The 23,320-nt window shown below is 38.3% G+C and overlaps 1 protein-coding gene across 21 annotated transcripts in view; it reads left to right on the top strand.

Annotated features, from left to right (window-relative positions):
• Nucleotides 1–23,320, top strand: part of INPP4B (inositol polyphosphate-4-phosphatase type II B) — a 390,079-nt gene that overhangs the window by 59,986 nt on the left and 306,773 nt on the right. For 6 of the 21 annotated variants that reach the window (XM_069012735.1, XM_069012732.1, XM_069012734.1 and 3 more), the window contains one exon: nucleotides 16,691–16,792. The exons of 13 other annotated variants lie outside the window; for them this stretch is intronic. In XM_069012735.1, the coding sequence (XP_068868836.1) occupies nucleotides 16,748–16,792 (45 nt within the window). In that variant the 5' untranslated portion in view covers nucleotides 16,691–16,747. Of the gene's footprint in view, nucleotides 1–16,690; nucleotides 16,810–23,320 lie in introns of those variants that run through there. 2 more of the 21 variants (XM_069012747.1, XM_069012748.1) reach the window with 2 other exon arrangements.

Raw genomic sequence — 23,320 nt, 5'->3', positions numbered from 1 at the left:
ATCCTTTCACTGGAATGACAAAATCTTGCTAATGTCAGCTTAAGATCTCTAATTTAGACTTTCTACACCTTTTTCCATTTGTATGGGAAAACTAAAATATCACTATCCACTTTTAAGATCTTGTAAGACTTTTCCTATTTAAAGTTAGGAGCCCATACTCTTAAAGTCAGAAGTGACTTTTAGAATTGCGTAGCTAGAAGAAAAAAGGCCTGGTATTAAGTCTCATATGTAATTTTTGTTAATTGCTTGAAGTTGTCCACTAGGGGAATTTCTGATTTTTTTTTTTTCTTAGAACAACCAGTGAAATATGGAACTGTGTGAAATATCTCTTCAAAGAAGTGTTGTTCTTAAATGTTGCTGGCTCCTTCTCCTTTCTTTCCAGTCTTGCAGGAGTTCCAAAGCTGTAAATACTCAAATGTTCTACTTGTACAGGAATATATATTTCAGATCCAAAGTGGATAGGAGACTGTTGAAGGAAGCCAGCTCTTGCCTATTAAGTAATATTGTTGTGGCTTGTGAAATAGGAAAATGGAATATGTGAAACTGCAGCTTTCATTTTGATGTATTACTGGCTGTTATGCCTTTCAGAATTATAAAAGACATACTTAAGTATGAATTGGAGAATAACGCCAAGAGAAAAAAATGTTACTTTTTGGCAGTGGTTTAAAATAAATTAAACTTTAGAAATGTTCAGAGTCAGGTGTTCCCATTTTGATTCATTCCCTTGCATTAATATGTCTCCAATATTTTTTTGTCGTAAGTGACCTTTTCCATTTCAAATTAAAAAGAAAATGACAAATTAGAGACAAAGCTGTTCTTATTTTCTCCTCCCACTCTGAAATAGAAACATCTTCAAGTTCAGTAAGTAAGCAAACATTTACAATTGGGGGGGGGAGGGGAGTAGAATTTTAGAGTGAGATGTTCCATAAAGCTGGAGTAAATGCAGGACTTTCAATTAAATAGTAACTATAGAATTCTAATTTTTGAAAATCAGGTGTATGTGTACATAGGTAGTGTTTGTGGTCTGTTTCTGGTTCTTTTGGTTATGTTTGTTTGTTTATTTGCTTTTTGTCTTGGGCAGCTCTTTTTGTCCATTTCTTGGAATGTGAGATCTGAAGGCTGTAGATAGAGCTGCCCTCAGGCCAGGCCACCTTTCAGGAGCCATGGAGGTCTTGGCTTCTAGGTAGGACTTGCCAGACCACGTTAATGAGTTGTTCTCCAGATCAGCAGGTTGTAAGAGAGCCTAAATTCTGATTAGTTCGGTTGACGTGTAATACACTTGTACTCCTCGATGGAGATTAAAGTGAGCTGCTTCCTAACAATTCCCAAGCTCTTCAACATAGCAGTGTAAAAAGCACGATAGCCACGTCACTGTATATTTGTGTGCATCAATGCAAACATTGATTAGAAATTGGAAGGTAGGTCAAGACTGTTCTCTCAATTACTCTCGCAACAGTTCTACATAGTTCGCCAACTGTTGGGGAAGATGAAAGTTCGGTAAGAAAGTTTCACAGGTATGTAGGCTTGGCAGAAAGATCTCTGAATGTAGAAACTGAGGATGAGATAGAAATGAAAGCAAGTTTTGATATAGAGTAAAAGATGTTTTGCTGAAACACTCATCACTGAATAAGTGAGAAGGCAAAGGTTGGAGATTGAGTTGGAAGGAGATTTTTATGAATAGGACAAAGGTATGTGACTACAAACAAAGATGTTTTTCACCAAGTAAATAAGTCTCAAGAAGAGCATAAGTAAATAGAAAACATGTCTTTACCAAAAAGAGCTATCGGAGGCAAACAAGAAATGTCGATGTAGGAAGAAAAAGAGAGGTCTGAGAATTTTCCATTGTAAGCTTGAATTGTAACTTACTCTTGTGATTGGATAATAATGACTATAAGATGGTAACGGTAGTAGTCATGATAGGCTACAGGCAAATGTAAAGGTATTGGTGTATGGTGCTTATTGCTTGTCGTGTATTAAGACACTCAGCAAAGAAACTATCTAACGCTTTGTAAGTTGAACAGAAAGCGGCTCCAGGCATGCCTACCAGCTGTAGCTGACAGCTGTAGCTGACAGCTGTAGGGCTGGCTCTGGATACCCACTCCCTGAAATGCTGTGACTTCGCCTATGCAAGAAACAGCTTTCAAGAGAGCCGCCTGAAGTCCAGACATCCTTCATGAAACTTTCTCCTATGGCCATCATGGTGACAACTTCTGCAGCTGATTCCTCCATTAATTAAAAACAGAAAAGAAAAGGAAAAGGTCTCAGTGAGAAGTCTTTAAATGGGATATTACTTGTCAAGCACTAGCTAGCCATGTAGCTTCCTTAAATTCCTTCAGGTTCTCAGTGAAGGAAGACAATGACACATCCTTTGAATTCAATTATCAATTTGAGATTTTATTACTCTTTTGGTCAGGATGTCTCTGAAAGCTGGCTCAGAACAATATTTAGAAACTTTTTGTTATTGGTGAAACCTTGATATTCTGAGACATGATGAAGTGAGATTCAAAAGTCCATAGGTATAAAGAAAAGAAATTTTTCTGTATTATCTGAACATTGCTTCATTCAAAAAGTGTCATTTGTATTACACATAAGTCTTACCTTAAGAAATAAAAAATGCAATTTTTATTTCTTCTTTAAAGAATGAGTATGTTTTTAGAATTCCATAATGCTGACTGCTTTAGTAGGCAAAGGGGTCTATTATATTGTAATTTAAAGTTAATATAAAGTAAGAAAATTTAGAATTTTCCAAGTTTAATTTAGTTTCCTTTCTATTAAACAAATGTTTGCATTTAAGCAAAGCTCTCCAAAGGCATGATTTAGGCAACTTTATCTTGCAATCAGGGCCAATATACCTTTCTTCTTTGAAAATTTTAGGATGAATGGTGAATGTTAGTGTAATTCTTTCAAATTATGATAACCAAGCTGAATGATAACCCAAGTCCAGCAAACACAGCCCATTGACTTTACCATGAATTCTGTTTGGAACAGTGCATGGTGCCAAAAATAACATTCCTTCCAGCTGATACCAATTACTGTATCACACTACTGTCTTGTCTTTTTTGTCTGTATTGATGACATTAGATTTTGCGGTTGAGATGTATATTAAAGTGCAGTTTTGTTGGCTTGTATTCTTATTTAAGATGAAAGTTTTGTAGTACAGTTCACCTTGCTTTAATAGTTTCTGTTTATTTTTACTTAATAACTTCATGTCAGCAATACATCAGGTTACACTTTGTTTGTAATTCCTGTTTGTCTACCAGTAATGTATGTTAGAATAACTGAGAAGCATAGAAGTTATAAGACTCCCCAAGTTATTTCGAAAAGTCATTCTTTTTGACTTTGCTGAGAGTGCTGTGGACTAGAGGTTTTTCGGGTTATGCCCTTAGTGTAGGACATATTTGAGATGAGAACTCAAATTTAAACTCAACATTGCTGTGTGTTGCATTGACTTTGTGAGTGAGGTGTCCACATACTGTATGCAAGCTTATTATGTTAAATAGTCTCTTCAGTGGAAAAAAATGTCGAAATAGTACAAAAACATGTTAAAATTAGAGAACCAAGTGAATGAAAGAGTTTTTCATGTAATTAAAACACTTGTTTTCGGACATCATGAAACTGATAAAATTATATAATTGAGGTTATTTTTTCAAGGAGAAGACTGAATGACAAAACAGTGGAAAATGGAAAATAAAGTATGTGCTAAATATATCTATGGAGATGAAAAATATGTACTCAGAGATAAAATTCAGTATGCTTTATTACATCGGGTGTATTGAGGATGATAAATGAGAAGTGACTAATCAAAATAAGCCTAGAAGAACATAAATATTGAAATTATTAAAAACACAGGTTTTTGTGTTGAGCTAGGAATCTTGTATCTTTGGCTGGATAGGTTAGGAACATGTTGGAGGACTCTTTATAGATTTTCAGGACAGGTTTTTAGGTTTATTAGGGATAAGTTCACTTGTATTCTTGGTGGGATTTTTTGGTTGTGGGTTTGGGGTTTGTTTGTTTTTTTCCTGAGGGGAAAGCATATTCTAAAGTATTGAAAATCCTACTTCATGATCTCACTAGCTTGAAAAAAGGTCTTTCATTGCAATCTACCAATGGCAAGGTAGAGTAACATCCTTCAGGAGAAAAAACAAGTATGAATTAGAACAGAGCTACCTTAAAAGTGCATAATTATTATGGTTACAACAATACTAATGAAAGTATTATTTCAGATACTTGTTTCTGCATGGAGAGAGGTTGTGGATTAATTAAGGATTACTGCAGCTCTGGAATGTGATACACTGTTCTTTAGTAAGTCTGGCTTTATGCCTTAGAGACCTCAGGAAGGCAGCAGTTTGACGGAGCCATTTCAGGTCTTGAAGTCCCTTTGTTCTATTTGTTCTTGCTTATTAATAATAGACTCAGTTGTACTGTGTACTTCTGCTTTGCTGCTGCTACTGACAGAGCCAAACAACAGAATAGGTTTGTTTTCCAGGAATTGAAGGCTAAATATTCACCCCTCTTCCATGCTTTTCATGGGATTCTAGAAAGACATAATCTGGCACAGTAGCAGCGGTTGATGGAAGTGTTCCTTCAGCAGCAGAGATTCCCAAATGTGAGCTGAATATGCTGCTAAATCATGCTCTAACAGCATTCATAACTACTGGATACTTAGAAAATATTTTATTTGTAGGAACATGAATGGAATAGTGCTAGTCAATGTGAAACACAGGGCAAGAGGATCGCTAAGGGTCAGGGAAGAAAGGTGCCTAGAGAAAACACCGGCTTGAAAGGTGGTGAATATGAAAGAAAATATCTAAATCCTTTTTATGGATTCTTTGCTTGCTGAAGGTGGAATTGGAATATATGTGCAATTATGTCTCAAAGAGTGTTTTTTCAAATTGTACATCATGTGCTGTACCTTCCATGGCTCTTTTCCCTCACTGGTAGCAAGGCACCTGCTGTGTCTTGTAATAGCATTGCCTCCTGCGTACTGACTTCTCTCAGGAAAAGTGAGCGACCTTTTGTACTTAAAAAACTGTAGAAATTGCAGCTGGGGTGCGTCTGATTTGGTGAAAGAGTCATATTCTCTGCACCAGTTTGATTCTGCTGTCCCCAATCTGATATTCAGAGCTTTAGAGTAATGACTGCTGTAATTATTTCTTCACTGTAGCATTCATTTAAGCCGCTCTTAAAAAAAAATAAATTAAAAAATTGGAATTATGGCAGGTACTGTATATTGTTGTGTCTCATTTTCTTCCTGATTTCTCCAAGTGAGAGCTGGAAATGCAGTTTGCCATGTGTGGAGTTGCTTTGATTAAATGAGGAAGAGATGTTTATGAAGTGCCACACCCCTATGCCCAAGGTGCCTGAAGAGCTCCAAAGGGAATGTGCATTCTATGTGGAAAGCATTTGGCAATAAACACAGTGTTGGACTGATGATCCTTTTTTCAGATGCCAGGGTTGAGTGTTTCCTGAACACTCCAAACTGGATTTTTGTACCTTGGTACATAAATAATTTAGCCCTTTTCTTGGGCTTCATTCATGTCAAATTGTTGCAGGGATAGTATGTTTCAGCTGTTCTTTTAGTCTAGTTGCCTCATCTTGGTTTTAAAGTAGTTTAGTTTAGCCAGGTCTATTTGTTTCTTCCAGTTTCATTCTTTTAACCTTTGTTAGTTTTCTTTCCCTGTTTCTTGAGGGAGAGGTAGTTCTTTCTTCTTTTGTATGAAACTCCCAGTTCTTCATCTGCCTCTTACTTCTATTTCTCCCTTTAGCTTTTTGTCTTTGCATTTTGTCCAGATTTCCATTTTCATCTCAGCACCTTTCCTGCATTAGCTGTATTACTTTCTCATTTTATAGTGGTGTTTTTTCTGGTCTTTCATGTGATCCATGTTTTAGAGGCTACAGAATTTCAGTGTTACGATCTGTCTTGGTTTGAAAGACAAGTGTCTGCTAAGGAAGGCAGAGGCCTGCCTTGGAATGGCAGATGTAACCCCTTTCCCTCCGAGTTATTATGATTTTGAAATCAACGGCTTTTAGGCAAAGATGTAGGAAATAGGAATAACAGTTCTTTACTATTATATATATAACCAGTTAAACAAACAACAATAACTATGGCAGTAACAGCAAACAATCACAAACCCAGTCCCAGCCTTCTTGGCTGTCGGGCCCTTTCCCCCTGGGTGCAGTTCTGCTTGCAGCCGGCAGGGGCGCTGGCGGCTCCCGGTGAGCAGGGCAGGTGTGATGGTTCCCCCGTGGCTGCAGGGGGTGCTCCGGAGTGAGCTTGGGGAGCACACGGCACTGGTGCCCTGGGATCCCAGGAAGGGATGGAACAAAGGCTTCACAAACCCCGGACAGCTGGCCCCGGTGTCCAGCTGGACCTTCGGGAACAGCAGGCTGGAACGGCAGGCTGGAACGGCAGGGATGAGCACAAATCCCGGGTGGCAGACGCGATGTATCCAAGCGGGGAACCCCCCGGAGCTCTGGGCAGGCAGGGCGAGCACGGCTACAACATAGCGAAAGGCTCGAAGCAGCGGCAGGGCAGGGTGGCCACAGCCCAGCCTCCAGCGGGGCAGGGAAGGTGGGCCGGGGGTCCTGGGATGTTTCTCCGCAGAAAGAAAAATGGCCGAAAAGAACCAGCAGCTTCTCCCTCCTAGAACGCTGAGAGCGAACTGACCCCACACTCAGGTGAAACAAAGGAGTAGCCAGGCCCACCCCACCATCAGTGGGCAGCTCTTTTGTCTTCCTTAAGTACAGCCATTTGTCCCCAACAACATGCATATGGGAAAAAATTCCTTTAATAGGAAAAAAAACTAGGGCTAAACTAAACCCCAACGCAGGCATATCAATATTATGTTGCAATTTTCAAGAAGCTGTTAAACCTGACATATTTTGTGACTCCTACTCTTGTATGCTATAATTAACTCTAACTATTAATCAAGACAGAAAGACCAGTAACTAATATAATGAACTAATTCCATGCCACATTATTAAAGTAAGTTATTATTTACTTTATGTGGGAAATATTTTATGTACGTTAGAAAGGATGTGGTAAGGATGGAAAACAGTAAAATGGTTCCGTTAACAAACTGTGATTGCTTTTTCCATCTACTGAAGCGTCTGGTGGCTCAAGAGATGAATGGCTTTAACACCCACTCATTGTTCACCATGAAATAAGAAATACAGTGCCTCCTAATTCAAATTTTAACAATCTGCTCCTAATTCAACACCCATTTAACCTTCTGAGCCTAATGATTTTCCAGTAAACCAGCAAAATCAGTAGCTTATCTTACAATGTCAGCCAATTTTCACCTTTAAGTAGAGCATTTCTTAATATTTTAAACTGAAGGTTTCTTGGGCTACAGCTGCACTACTGTAGTTTTTCTTGCTGCTTATAGAATGAAAATTCGTTGTATATAATTGTGTTGTATATAATCGTTGTATATAAAAGTGATGTTGCTGCTAGAATTTGTATGGCTTGTGTTGACTTATTGACAGCGAGCTCTTGAGCTTCCTTCAGTTTAAATACAGGGCATGGAATTAAATCTGCACTTTTTGCTAATAACTGTAAAGCTGATGGACCTCAAATTTAGGGACTCCTAAATTTAATTTTCAATAAACAAAAGTTGTTGACCAAAAATTTGAATCTCTTGCTATTTCAAAACAAATTACAGCATTGTGTTAAAATTCTGCTCATATTTGCCACAAAATTCAAGGAGCTGGAGTTTTCTGCAGTATAAATGCAATTAAGTTTTGCTTGTCCTCTGTTGTGCTGATTTGTTTTACTTTAATAGAGGCTGGGTGAGAATCACAGAGGAAGGCTATAATTATGCTTTGTTCATGACCAGAAGGCAAATCCTGCAGAGAAAGCATGTGGGGTTTTTCCAGTTTTCCTTTCCATTTTTTTTTCCCTTGTGGTTCCTCAAACCCAAAAATTTAAAGACAGATGTAGTATTAGACTTATCCATCTTATTCTATTAGTTCCACAATTTAAAGTTTCATCAGTGTTATCGAAAAGGGGTCTCTTTACACTAAGATCAATCCAAACAGGCAGTGCAGGAGGAGGATTGCCTGGCTTTTGCTCTCTGAGAAAAAGGTGAAAGTTTGCTTTGAGGTCATCTGTGGGGTTGGATCATGTTCCCTGAGGTTTCCCTGTGGTGTGGCTGGGTTGAAGGTGTGCTGGGCAGATGGGAGGCCTCTGATACACCAGCCCTCCTGCACATCTTTGGAAAGCCCACCCTTGCTCTGGAGCCTGGTGCTGTTTGTCTCAAGAAGCTATAGAACAGCAGTCTCTTAGTTATATGAGAGCTCTGTGTTGACCTGTTTTTCTACGATTACAGAAAGTTGTCCTCCTCTGCCTCTGTTGCAGCATGGGTTTTCTTGCCTTGATTAGTTCTCTTTGGAAAAAAAATACAGGAAATAAATTTTTGTTTTCAGCTAACCATTAGAAATATCATGATACAAATCAGCTCATGTAAAAACCTGTCAAAATAATAAATTGGTTACAAAACCTTTTCAGCTGCTCACAAAAACATGGATCAGAGTCATCAGTTGATCTGATTTGGGAAATGACAGGTAGTGCGTAGCCATGGATGGCTAGGAAGCTAACAGGCTGCAGCCTCCATAGATGAGAGATGTATTGCAGAAGAAACTCCAGGAAAAACAAAACAATTTCCTGTCAACAATTCTTATGAGGAGTTGTGTACACATTGAATGAATGAAGAAATGCTCCTGCATGTCTATTACCTGTGGGGAGAGATACGATAGAATTGAGCTGCGGGCTTTGGGACAAGCCTGCAGAGGCACATGGCAGCACAAAGGAGCACATGGTGGCACAGAGAGGCTTGTCTCCACTGGACCCTGGGGGGAGGAGGTGTCACACGGCAGAGCCCTACAGAGAGGAGCCCGCTGGGAGCTGACAGACGGATGAACAGCGAGTGATCACCCCATAGAAGGACATTGAGAAAATGTGCTGCTGATGTGGCAATATGGAATAGGTCACGCCATATAAGGAAATACTGTGCCTTAGAAAAGTGTATAAAACCAGCTCCTTCCTTTGAATAAATGATTCAGATTTCCTGCCGGTCTGGGTCACTGTCTCAGTCATTCACAATTACCCACCTTCTCCTCCTGGTTTTGGATGGGTTGTTTTGGTTTTGTTTTTTAAAAGCCCCTTTCTGTATTTTGTCTTTGAACCATCTAGGACAGAAGCTTTAATTGTTGGCAATACAGAAAATCTGGCAGCTGCTCTCGGGAATAATTTTGTAGATTTAGGTCTCTTCAACTGTATTTATTTTTGGTTCTGGTGGCTAATTTGATGTATTTTGATTTGGGAATATTCTGTGGAAGGCCAAATTCATACTCTAATCTTGCCATGAATAAGTAGATAGTATATGTAACTTTGTGACTCGTAAATAAACCACTCTTTAGTTATTAGTATGTAGCTTATCATGTGAAATAAGAAACATGGGAGGAAAAGCCAATAAATAAAATGTGCTGTTGTTTGTGGACACAGAAAAAAAGATTTTTACATGAAGAAAAAAAAATATTTGGAGTGAAAAACTGCATCTACTTAAAGTATTCCACATAGAGAAATAATAGTGAAGAATTAAAGCAAAAGGTCAGTTCCTGGATTACCAGCAGTATTTTGTTCAGTTGGAGGATTGAACAGCAGGCTTGGCACACTTACGTTGGTATTGACAGGTGGTGTTTTTCTTGAAGGTCAGCAGCTACATCAGGTGAAAATTCCATGCTCAGGCAGGAGACACTTTGATTAATGATAATAGTGTTAACAAATTGATTTATTTATTTTGCTATAGATTCTAAAAACAAAAATAATTGTTGTATCTTGTGCTTTATTAGTTTTGGTTTCAGTTTTATTATTTTGTAGGCTTAGCAGTAACAGGATGGTGCCTCCATCTTGCTTATCCTCTGTACAAAGTTTAACAGGAGCAAGTGCCAGACTCTGCGCCTGGAATGGGGCAGCCCTGGATGTACAGACAGACTGGGGAATGAGAGGCTGGAGAGCAGCACTGTGCAAAGGGACCTGGGGGTCCTGGCTGATGGAAAGTTGAATGTGAGCCAGCGGTGCCCTGGCAGCCAAGAGGGCCAGCTGTGTGCTGGGGGCATCAGGCACAGCATCGACAGCTGGGCAAGGGAGGGGACTGTCCTGCTCTGCTCTGCACTGGGGCAGCCTCACCTCCAGTGCTGGGAGCAGTTTTGGGTGCCACAATATAAAAAAGACATTAAGCCATTAGAGAGGGTGCAAGGGAGGGCCACGAGGATGGTGAAGGGGCTTGAGGGAAAGGTGTGTGAGGAGTGGCTGAGGTCATTTGGTCTGCTCAGCCTGGAGAAGAGGAGGCTGAGGGGAGACCTCATTGCAAACGACAATCCTATACTTCTCTTGTGAGGGAAGCAGAGGAGCAGGCACTGAAATCTTCTCTGTGGTGACCAGTGACAGGACCAGAGGGAATGGCTTGAAGTTCTGTCAGGGGAGGTTTAGGTTGGATATCAGGAAAAGGTTCTTCACCCAAAGGGTGATTGAGCACTGGAACAGGCTCCCCAGGGAAGTGTCACAGCACCAAGCCTGACAGTTCAAGGAGAGTTTAGACAATATTCTCAGGCACAGGCTGACCCTTGGGGTGTCCCGTGCAGGGCCAAGAGTTGGACTTTGATGATCCTTGTGGGTACCTTGCCACTCAGGGTATTCTATAATTGTCATTTTAAGTATCATCAACCAAAAGGTTTAAATGCTCAAAAGGTGTCAGGAGACAAAAAGGCAGCTGAATCTTGCTTGGTTTTAAATTAGTTCAGCTTGACTTCAGCCAGCAGATCTGCATCTCATAATGCCTCATGAGGCATATGCCAAATAGGCAAAGGCCACTGCTGTTCTAACTGTAATGCGTAAAGTCTTCATAGATTGTCAGGAAAGTGTATCAGCTTTCTCATTTTAGTTCCTACTCTGTTCACAGCTTCCCTGACTCTTTGAAATTTGTCATTTGCCCATTTCTAATTTGAGCAGAAGAAAGCAAATGAATTGATCTCGTGCATTCAATTGATAGGAATGGGTGAGGTTATTTGTTTCCTTTGAGCAACTTTTGAGCTGGTAGTCTCAGAATTCGGTATAAAAGTGTTTTGCACAGGACAGAGGTGGGACTGAATGCTTTTATATTCTCATTTTTAGCATCCTTAGTATAATGAGCAAGTCAAACTAACCTTACAATTTCTCACAATTTGTTCTGCTGTGTTGTAATTTCTAATTTGTAGCCTCAAAGAGTTGCTCTAGATCCCCTGATCTTTAGACTGTAGCATTGTTCCCATCTGCTCTATTGCACAAAGCATTGCTTCATCTACAGAGAAGCAGGATGTAGTGACTGAAAACATAGAAAATCTCTCGATATATTTTATGCCTTCATCTCCTACTTCTTAATAGAAATAAACTAATTTAAGTTTAATCTTCATGGTAACTGGATTTTAGAAGTGGAAAAATTGGTGTTAAACATTCTCAAAATACAAACAAAGTGATTTGGAAATTCTTCTCTGAACTCAGTAATTTTCTTTGGAGAAATCTTTGTTTTAAATTGAAATACTGATTTGGATACATACTTCAGTGGATGAGGTTTGTTCTGCTGGCAAGCACCCCAGCAAATTTGTGCTCTAAGCAGCATGCTGATTGCATTAGAGAGAGAGAATCATTATCTTTGCTCTAAGTGATTTGAGATGATTTGCCCTAGATCAGCTAGTCCATGAGGCTCTGTAAGCATGCAGCAGACTGCTTTCCCTCTATGTGCTAAATGGTTGCCTGAGAAAATAAATGTGGCATCCCAGTGTGTTGCTTTTTCAGTCAGATATTTGAATTTATGTGTATATGTGTGCGCAGAGCCGTGTGTACCTGGAAGGACAGAAGGGGAGGGAAGCAGTGATAAATATTTTAGAAGGCATCACAAACTGCATGTTCAAACTGCCAGAATCACTGCTACAGGAAAACAATATATAGTACATATTGCATAGTAGTAAGCGTTTCTATTCCTGTCTTAAGCATGTGAGGAAATACCACAGTTCCCTGTTTCTGTGATCCAGAAAAGTGCACCAGCCCAGCACATGGCCCATCCTATGCCCGCCAGTCTTTACTATTTTTCAAAACACATTCTAAAAAGCTAAATTGACTCTTTTTCTCAAGTTTTTCTCCAAGTTCATAAATGGCTTAAAATAATCTATTTAAGATGAAGGATATTAGCATGTGCTACAAGTTGTGAGTGCTTTCACACTCCAGCATGAATTTTTCAGTTATTGTGTCCCTCAAGGTGCTGTGCAGGTAAACTACAGTTTCTTGTAGTTCTCAGGGCATCATGGAGTAAGGGTTTCTGTGTTCTGCTGAGACATCTGAAATGCTGATGGAAAGTGCTGCTTAGAGTCAGTTTTCTGAAAGGTCTTTTAAAGAAAAGTAAATTGACTGAGGCCAGATTAGGGATATATTTTTTTTCACCCTCTGTAAATTTTAAAGCATTTTCAAATTCCCCTATTTCTTAAAGAACCTTCATGATTTGCTGGCAAAGTTAATTTCTTTAGCATGTTATCCTGCCTCTTTCTCCTAAGAACTGGCAATTAACTGAAATTCTCATATTTGAGCTGCTACATTTATAATGAATAACACATTTAACATGAATACTTTCCCATGTAAACTATCTGAAACATTTGTCTATGCAAAATATCTAAATGCTTTGGGTCATGTGGAATACCAGAGGTGTAGGCTTGTTAATATCTTGAAATAATTATGCTTTGCCTTCTGAGAGAGGACACTTGGGTTTTAGCTGTGTATCAGCAGGTGGTATTCCCCTTGCACTAAGGAGAATACTTCTGGATATAAAGTAGTTCATTTGTCTGAGCTCCTCCTTTATCAGCCTCTTCTTCTTTGTGTAAATGAGCTGATACACTGGGGAGCAAAGCTGTGATTTGTGTCTAGGGTAGGGCTTTGCTTGGGGATGTTTCCCACCAATCTGTTTCATGTAGATGTGTTCGGCTTTCCATGGAATTGAGTAGCTCAGATCAAGAAGGTGTTACCAGCTCTCTGCTGTCCACACAATCCAGGCAAAGTAGAGTTTGCCTGGTGTTCTGCTATGTTTTAATGCCCAAATATTTTCTGTACAATGTTTATGTGATATCAAAGCAATTTCTATGAATTCAGGGACGCTAATGGTTTCACTCTGAAATGAACATATGTGATAATAGGGTCCTTTGGTGTTTCAGAGTCATGTTCTCTTTCTTACAGTAGAATAGGTGAACAGGAGAGAAGAATAGGTGCTGAGTGAAAAATCGTCCTGCTTGCAAGGGCTGTGGGAAGGATTGAGACATGGTTTCATGTTTTCAGATTTCTGCAAATGCGTGTATATTTTCTGTACTGTTCACTGGACTGTAAAGTAAAAAATGATTAGCCACAAATTTTGTAGTAGCTATGTTGTTTTTGAAGCCTGTTATATTTTATCTTCAGAGGTGTGGTGTGGTGTTTTTTGGTTGGTTTTTTTTTTCCTTCCTCCTTCTTCTCCTAGAGTCAATCTCTTGTAGAATTAAACTGAGATGCTAAAAATTATCAGATAGAAATGGCAGCAGTTTCCCAGCCACAGATTAGGTATCCCAATCTCTTCTTGGGGGAATTATTCTCTCAACATTTAGCTAACAGCAGAAAATTGAAAGGGGGATGGTTTACTTTGAGTTGTTATGCTCATGCTCTCCATGTGCAAGCAGACTTGTTTGCTTCAGGGTACTTAAAAGGACTTTCACTAATTATGTCTGTGGGCTTTTCATGTGAAGAATGGATGGATAAATTTAAAAAAGAAATGGAGAGCAGTCCGAGTAGTTACAGATATAGCTAGGATACAAAAAGATAATTTTTCTTTGTAAAGAGATAATAGAAATAATATAGCTGGCTTTAGGAACCAGCTCTCCCCATGATTTGGCTGTCTGAATTCATAAGGATATTGCTATGCTAGGAGACCTACACTCTAGTGAAGAAAGATGGTTTCTAATGGCCTTGACAATAGCTGGGAAATCACGTCTGGAAATCTACATATACAGATCAAATAATACCCTGGCACATAGGAATGAATTGCGCATCCCAGGGCCATTTCTTTCAGTTTTTATAATAAACCAGAAAAATCTGGTGCAATGAAAAGACTTGTGCTTGAATATATGCCTCAATGTATTGCAGTCCTTCCTTCCCCCAGCCTGCCCCTGTGGCATTCAGCTGGGCTGTGCCCCTTGTTTTCCTTGTGCAGATAAATAAGGCTAATAATTCTAAATGTAACGAAAATGCACAGTAGGCCTAATATGCAATATATGCAATAATTAAAAATACTTTTACTATTATGTACTTGACATTTTTAGGTCCCCAAAAACACCTAAATATCCCTTTCTTCTATTCCTCTAATTAAGCCTCTGCTAAAGTGAGAGAGTAAATAATTTGAGTAGAATGGAAACTGTGTTCTAACAGAAAAATGTTGCTTTTCAAACTTATTTGTCCAACAGTGATATGAATTCTGTTCCAGGTTCAGGCCAGAGAGGAATATAGGGTTTTCTCCTTTGTTTTAAGATAGTGCAAATAACTGTAATAAGAGTGCAAGATCTGCAGGCTGTTTTTAGTGTATTTATAATGTTTCCTTGTAAAATCATTATCAAATTCTTATGTTACTTTTTTATTAACTCTAATCATTTAGGATAAGATTTGTCTTGGAACCAGCAAATCGAAAGCTTGATCAACTTACTTAATCAAAGCAATTAATTCAAAATTCAGGCTTGTTTATCTAAGAGCAACTATTTGAAGAAAAGGGTAATATTTCTTCCTTCAACATTGTAAGTGTTGGTACCTCATGACAAAAATCTGTCTCTAGAAGAGGGAAGGGTGGGCATGGCTAGAAGAAAATCTGCTTCAGGCTAGTAGACCTTTATTTTTTTCCTCTGCTTGGAAAGGAAATTTAAAAAGTGGTTTTGTTGCATGCAACAGCACTGAGCCTTTAGGGGAATCCAAGTGAAACAAATGAGCTTTGGTTCATTTTTTATAACTTCTGTGAATGTGAAAATACGTTTTCACTGTATGCAGTCCCAAAATAGTGTGTTCTGTCTTGTCCTTGGTGGTCTTTCAAAATGGGGGACCATTAGAGTAAGTAAGGTCCCCACAACTACCTGAAAGGAGGGTGTCTGTCTCTTCTCCCTGGCAACAAGGGTGAGGACAGGAGGAGAGAGTCTCAAGTTGTGCCAGGGGTGGTTTAGATGAGATAGTAGGAAAAATTTGTTCACCAAATGAGTTGTCCAGCCTTGGAACAGGCTGACCAGGAAAGTGGTTGAGACACCATCCCTGGGGGGATTTAAAAGGTGTGTGGATGTGGCACTCAGGGACATGGTTTAGGTGGGCTTGGCAGTGTTGGGTTAATGGTTGGACTTAATGATCTTAAAGGTCTTTTCCAACCTAAATGATTCTGTGGTTCTTATTTTGTTTAATTTTTCTGACCTGGATGAGAGCAGTATTCTCATCAGTCTTGTGAAATGTTGTGAATTACATAGATATTTCTTTCAGAAGTGATAAATTTCTCACTGGTAGTATACATATGTACTTCCATTTTTAAAAAAGAATTCCCTTGTCTTTCTTTCTACCTGTGTTAGTGGAGAGTTCAAAAGCACAAAATCGTTTCCAAATCAGTTTCATCTCTGTTTTCAAACTGTTGGTAAGCAAATACATGGTTGCCTAAATGTATCTGCTGTACTGGTTTTAGGAATCTGATGTGACTGCCTGTCCCTGATGCCAGACACTGATGCTTGCTACTTCGGCTTTTCTGTAATGCAGCTTTCTGCAACACTTGAAAATTATGAAATGAAATAACAGAAATGAAAATTAGAACTGCTGTACAGAAGAGAGCAAAATATAAAGTGCTTGATAATGTCACTTTTGCTGATTAAAAAAATCTATTTTAAAAATCCCCAAAGCTCTTAAGAAGCATATCCCAAATGACTGAGACTGTTATTAAAGAATGTTTTTGGAGTTTATAGAGCTACATTTATGTTATGATTGTGTTACTCCCCAGATCAAAGTTACAAAATAGATGACTAGAAAGAAGATTTCAGCTGTCTGAGAGCTTTAAAAGACAGACAGACAGTCACTGTTGTTGTGAAATTTCATTCATTAAACACAGTAGGAGTATAATACTCTTAAGTGAAGCAAGAAATTTAAATTATTTAATTGTGGAGTAATGCCAAATTTCTTGTAGCTGCTTTTTTTTTTTTTTTTTTTTTGGTACTACAAATGGTTATAAGGATATTACTGGTTGTTTTTCAGGGTTTTAGCTGCAGAAAATCTGCTATTTTAGGTTATTTTGTTCTCATGGTGTTCTCGATTTGAAGACTGACATGTTCAGACAGGAGAATGTTAAAAACTGAGTAAGTTTTTTTTGCTGGCAGAGGTAACAGTTGTCTCTGTGTCTGTCTGCTCCATTTTGAGCAAATCCCCAAGTTTCAGCCTGTTGGGATTCACAAGTAGGCTGAAGTGTAGATGTTGAAGAAGCTCCAGAACTGAACATGGTGGGGCAGAAAAAGCTTGACTTGCGCAATAAACATACAAAGTTTGAATTATGGGACACACCAGACATGTTCTTGAATCCTTGCCCTGCCAGCTGTGCAGGCATAGCTAGTACAATAATTTTATTTGTCTTTTCAGAGATGGTGAGCTAATGAGAAGCAGAAACCTGGGGAGAAAATGTGGCCATTGGTTTAGATGAGATCTTCTTCCACTTTCCTCTGTCACCAGGCAGTTCTTAAGGTCAGACTTCACATGAGGTAATCAAGTGTGAGATTAAATCATTAGATTTAATGGTGAGATAAATGTCTTTTCTCTCTCTATGTGACATCAAGTTCACTGTGAAATGGTACACAAGGACCTCGCTGATTTGAAAGAGCCAATACTGGTCAATAACCTGTTCATTTGGCAGTAACTCCAGTGTTCTGCTTGTCTGCCCTCAACTTTCATAGAGGCAGGAGCTGAGGGATGTTGTTAAGTGTGAGTAAGTGGCATGGTGGCCTTTGAAACGCAGTAGGGATAGTACCATTGCATGCTTTGGAAATTTCTTTTTCTGACACTCTAGATTCTGTTTTGATTGCAGATTCCTCTGCATTGTTGGCAACATTGCACACTGAACTAGTATCTCCTTTGAGCTGCATTAATGTTAAAATCTTGAAATTAAAAGAAAAAGCACTTTTTGTAGTATTTATTTGCTTAGGTATTAGAATTGAAATGCTTGACTTATGGGAGTTTACAATTTTGCTAGTAACTTGTCTTTGATGGGTTATACAGTTTTTGTTGACCATAACATAATGGCCATAGAATTTGCAGTTATGTGAATTAAAAATTCCTGTGATGAGGTGATTAAAGTGGTTGTTGCCTGGATATGGAAGTGTAGGCCAGCTGTTTAGTAGTGAAGTCAGACTTTTCTTGTTATATACATGAAGGAGTGAGAGAGGTTCTTTATAGTAAAGAGAAGTTATTCAGAAAGACAAAACCAGTAGATCAGAGCTGTATTAGCTGAGTGTACATTGGTGGAATGGTAGGGTATTCTTATGCAAAAGAGTGGGAATAGATTCCCAACTTCAAATGCTGTTTACTCAGGTGATGCCTTAGGTTTTAACTTCTATTTTATATATTTTATATTTTTCAAATTCTGTACTGCTTAGTGTGTAACTCTGAAGTTTCTTGTAGCCTGTTAATTTTTGCTCTCTCATGCTAGGTAGACATAACAAAGCCTCCCCAGGCCTGCTCCCTAAGGAAACCCAGACTGTCTTAGTCCCAAAAAGTATGAACCAAAAGCTTCTAAAGGGGGGCAAGTGGAGAGAAAATTACATCATTAAACTGAAGCCTTAATTGGAGAATTAACCCTGATATGCAAATGAACCAAACCTATAAAGGTGTGAAGAACTCATGACCTGTTGTCCATCTTGGGGTCCATCTTGGCAATAGCCTCTGGCTCCCCAGGGTGTACCTTTGAAGGCCTTTCAAATAAATACCTACCTTTATTCCCTTACTCCTTTCTAGTCTCTGTTTCTAGGAGGCCTGATAAGGCATCACAGGTGCCATGGAACTACTGCAAGGAATTGTATTTTACACTTTCTTGCTGCTCTGTGTTGGCTGTGGGAATTAAAACTGGACCCCTGTGTGCCATTCAGAACTGGGCACAGGAGAAGTGGCACAATGGAGATTGAAAACTGCATGCAGAGATAGGGTTGCTGAAATTCTCTTGTTAGTGTTGAAGCTTAGATCTTGGAATGGAAACTTTTTATTAAGGCAAGCCAGTAAGACAGCCTTTTGGATTTGGCTACTGTTTTTAATGAGGCTTTGGGATTCCAGATCCATTTAAGACTTCACTAAACTACTCCTACTGAAAAACTGTGTGGAAATTTGGTCTTGAAACCTTATGGTAATGACTTTTAAAAATTTCTTTAAAAAACCCCAAACGTGAGGAAGACCTCTAACAGCACAGGCAAAAAGCCTTCCCTGGAACAAGTTCAGTGCCCAAGACTTTTCTGTTCAACCAGTGGAAGTAATTATTTTTATTATGATGTCAGTTTGTACTGCACTCTATTGTCATGTTTCTGAAGTGTTCCATTTAGATTGAAGTTGTAGCCAAAGGGAGTCTAAATTATGTAAATCTTGTCAAAACCACTGTTCAAACCCTAGAGGAATTACTTCTTGCTTCCTGTACATAAAAATAATTTAAAATCCAGGGGTTCCTAAAGAACAGAGAGACAGCCTGTATAAGAACCATTTAAAAAAATATATATATTTTAGAGAGACTTAACTCATGCAGAGACAGAAATCTTGTTAGGCCAAGTTTCAATTAATTTTTCTTTTTTGACTGTTTTATGTCTTCTTTTTACCTATTTTTGATGCTTAAGAAATGCTCTTCTTTTGATTCTTAGGAAAACTCTTCCCATTTTCATCTTAGAGATGAATACTATTTTATTTGACTACATGAGGAAAATGAAGGTATTTTGTATTTAATGTCTTTGTGTATAAATCTAATTGGATAATAATTTTTTCTTCATGGGTGACGCTGGACATGACAACCCTCTCCAGGAAAAGACAGTGAGGGGCTATGTGGACCTGCTTTACACAGGCTGCTCGTAACCACAGGGGGACAGAAGCCAGAAACTGTTTATGGAAAATACCAAGCAACAAGATGGACCTCATTTGAATCTGACATTATCAAGTTTTTTAGATTCAAATTGGCTTCCTCAGCAATGCACAACTGGAAAGATGCAAATGCTGCTGGCGTCTTGCTGGACATGGCGAGAATAACCCTGTAATTAGGGATATGTGTTACAGGCAGCTTACTGAGGGAGAGGAGCTGATTTTGATGGGGGGTTTACATAGCCTTGGAAAAGGAAAACTACTGGGTTTTTTTCAACCCTTAGTGACTTTCATGCAACATAGTAGAACCCTTTGGTAAAACGGGACTCTGTAATGCTTTTACAATGACTGAGGAGGAAGAAAATTGTTTTAGGTATTGTAAAGTGCAGAGTAGCTAACGGTATTATAAGATTATCTTTTCTTTCTGTCTCCATCCTACAAGAACTTTTGCAGCAAAATAGCGATCTGTGTTGTATCAGTGATTCTACTGAATGTGCAGATTGTAGCTTCATCCAAAATTTGACCTGTGAAATGGAATTTGTCCTTAGTGTAATTCCTGAGTCACTGATGAATTGCAAGAGACACATTTGACCCACAGATGTGGAGATGGCAGCTGAAAAGCATGGAATAAGCCATCATGTTTCTCAGTACACCTTAAGATTTTTTGCTTCTTAATGCACCCTCTTGGTTTGTTTTGTTTTGGTTGTTTTTGTTTTGGTTGTTTTTGTTTTGGTTTTTTTTTTGACTGGTTGAGGTTTTTTTGTTTTTAATTTTTAAAGCATTTTCAAAGCTCAATGTCAGTGCAGAATTCAGCCTAGTAGACATGGTTTCTAATGTCATTGTTGGGTTTATAAGCAGTGTAAATGTATGAACACCATTTTTAATGTACAAGAGAAATATATTCTCAAGTAAACGTGGTCTAAACCCATGTTTTGGAGCAAATAATTATGGAAGTGTCGAAACTGATTTTCTTCTTTTGATTTCCCTTATTTTTGTCTCTCTAAATACCCCCTTCATGAAAGACATGAAAAGTGAAGGTTTGGTTTCCTATTTTTGTTAACTGCACCAGAGCTGTATGGGAGTCCAGTCAATGCATTTAAGCAGAGAAGCAGGCAGGCAGATTTCCCAGAGTTAGAGGCATCTGGGAAGAAGACTTGAAATTACCATTCTGAACTTTCTTTCTTAGTTTGTTTCTTAAAGTAGCCCTGAAATTTTTTAATGGACTTAATTTCAGTTACATAAAATCAAACCTGGGGCTGGGGTAAGAGGATGCCATCCTAAAAAAATGTGAAGATTTCTAGATGATTTGTTTATCTGCAGTCACACCTCTTTAGTATTTGTAGTTTTCAAAGGTTTTATGGTCTTTTAAGTGATACTTGCTGTGAGACTGGCTCTTGTATTACAATGTGACAGCAGTGGCACAGCACCAGGAATTTGAAGTTTTTTGGAACTGTACAGTGAACTGTACCAGCTGCGGGAACAATCCTCCTTGTCAATTAGTACTTTGAATGCAGAAATCTTTTTAAAATGAGAATTGCAAAACGTGAGTCTTCTAATTGAGTACATTCTTTCCCTTTTAGTTTCTTGTTCTTAATATTTGGATTCTTTTATATGTGTGTAAAGCATGTTTTAGCACAAGTAATTTACCTTTCATTGGAATTTTTAAGGTTCCATGCTGTGTATTCCAAAGGGTCTGATTATTTTCCAGTTTTGGAGGGGGGAGGTGCTGCTTCTTAGGGCTGATTTTCCAATTATGCCCTTGGAAAGGGAAAGGAAATTTGCTTCGTGTGGCAATAGATGATTAATGATATTGTGATTAAAGTAGAGACTCATATAGCCCAATGTCACTACATTTTGAGCACCTTTCAGACTTACAGGTTTTTTTAAGTATGAAAAGATCTTTAAAGAGTAGCCTAAAATTCATCATATAAGTGGTGAATATATTCTTAATATAATTTAAAAGGCTATATGAAAAATGATGGAAAAATAAGTTTGAATATACCTTAGGGTATTCTCAATGTAGTTTTCAGGTAATTTCTATAATAATTCAATGTAAAGTACTTGACTATAATTATAAGACTTTTTATTTTCCCCAAGAAATATATCTGGTAATAAAGTTCAAACACTTTAGAAAGATTCTCACTTTTCTTTCAAATTGTTTGAATTTGGCTTTTTCGACTAATTATTGTCCTGTGAGTCACTGGATAATCATCTACAGTTCATTAATGGATGTTCTATTTACTTCTCCTTTACTGTTTTTGTCTTATTGAGTGTCTTGATGATTTTTGAAGCAGTTCCCATCTCAGCTCTGATGGACTGAGGATCTTTTAAGAGAAAGGAAAGAACGGTATATTTTGGGCCAAGAGAAGAGGGGATGAAGTGAAAAGATCCTCTTTAATGTTAGAAAAGCAGTAAAAGGAATAAAACTGAACACTTTATGAATGGTTTAAAATTATTTCTCCAGGGAAGAGAGCTGCTTTAAGGGGCATGAAAGGAAAGTTTTACTACTGTTACAGCCCTGAAGAGTGATAAATGTCCCACTTACCTATCACACAAATCATTCAGCTTCCATAATAGTGCAGCTCATTTAATACTTGTATTTGAATTTTTGCCACTATTCATAATCTTTAAGCAATAGTTCTCACCAAGTACATTTATATTTTAGGCTCTATTCCCGGAGGTGTGTTTTTATACTTGTATTCAAGCTGGATTTCATTTTATTTCTGGTCCACACACCTTATCTCTTTAACTTCTGCTGAACTTTATTTCTCAACCTCTTGTGTTGGAAGTAGTGTTCCCACTTGAATTCTGCATTAGCTCACTTATGGATGTGGATGAAATAAATATTTCTCTAAGATCTGTCACTTTCTTCACTTCAGAGATGAAAACTTTTCAAGTCCCACTATTATCTTGGTATCCCAAGGTAAGCTGCTCTGTAAAGGTGAGATTTAATCTGAAATTATATAAAAAGAAGCAAGTAACATGGTGACAATGGAGGAAATGAAAGGGAGAAGGAGGTGGGACAAAGTAAAAGGGATGAATTGTGATGTCACTGTTGATACTATGAACACATGTTTTTCTTTATTAGAAGTAGTAGTAGTATGGTGACCAGAGTGGCAGGAAGAGCAATTTGTTTGACCACTCCATGTACAGTTCTTAGATTATTTGATATATCTTTTCCAGCTCTTTTCACCAAGTGGGGCCAGCAGAGTATTAAGGACCTCTAAGCAGGTCTCCTCATATACAAACAGCAGTCGTCTGCTTAGGAAATCCATGTGATCCAGCACTGCATGTGAGAATAGAGAATGTAGGAAATGCTTTACAAAGCTCCAGCACTAACACAGACACTTAGTTAGAATTGGATTGCCTGATTTTTTGCCCCCTGTGCAATGGAATAATCTTGTCAAATTATGTAGGAAGCTTGGTGGCCACAGTGTCACAGCAGGTTAGTGGCAGAATTAGGTCAAGTTTCCAGTGTTTGACTATTTAGGGATTTCATATACACGGTGTCCGAGAGTTCTGTGGCTGACTGTGAGGAAATTGACAATTTTTAATAAAAAAACACCATCACAACCGTTCAAGTCTTACTTTTTTTATTTTTTATTTGCTTTTGAGATGAGCAGCAAGACAGTTTCACTGTTCACCTACTTCATGTGTACACCCTTGTTCTGATTCAGGAAAAAGCCCTAGAACAGTACTTTTACTCTGTGTGTCTCAGTTGTTTTCCTGTTCAAGTTGAATGTAAATTAATTGGTAGGATATATTAATACTTGCTTGTGTAAGGAATGCATGATTTTGATATGCTTCTAGATGGATTTGCTAGCTATTTGTTGGATTAAATATTTAATATGGTAATCTCTGGCTGCAGTTGAATATTGTCCTAGCTCAGTGAAGCTTCTCTGAGTTGTAGGTCTATCTAGAGATTATCCATTTCTTATAATTATTGGTATTATTTTAATGTCTGTTCTGTTCTTTGTCACATTCTTCTGCAAGAAGAGATTTGGCTGTGCATCACAGAAACCTCTTTGTACCAAGTTACAAAAAACTAGCTGAACAGTTATTCTGCAGCTGTCCCCAGCCTAAAAAGTGCTACTAGTAATTTCATAGTATTTTCAGCTGAAGAAGGATCTGGAAATAGTTTACAACAATGGGTGAATAGTTTTTCAC

This window comes from Aphelocoma coerulescens, chromosome 4, assembly GCF_041296385.1.
Source record: "Aphelocoma coerulescens isolate FSJ_1873_10779 chromosome 4, UR_Acoe_1.0, whole genome shotgun sequence".
Lineage (NCBI taxonomy): Eukaryota > Metazoa > Chordata > Aves > Passeriformes > Corvidae > Aphelocoma > Aphelocoma coerulescens.
The sequence above is the reverse complement of the archived record's forward strand: the minus strand, read 5'-3'. Positions and strand labels throughout refer to the sequence as shown.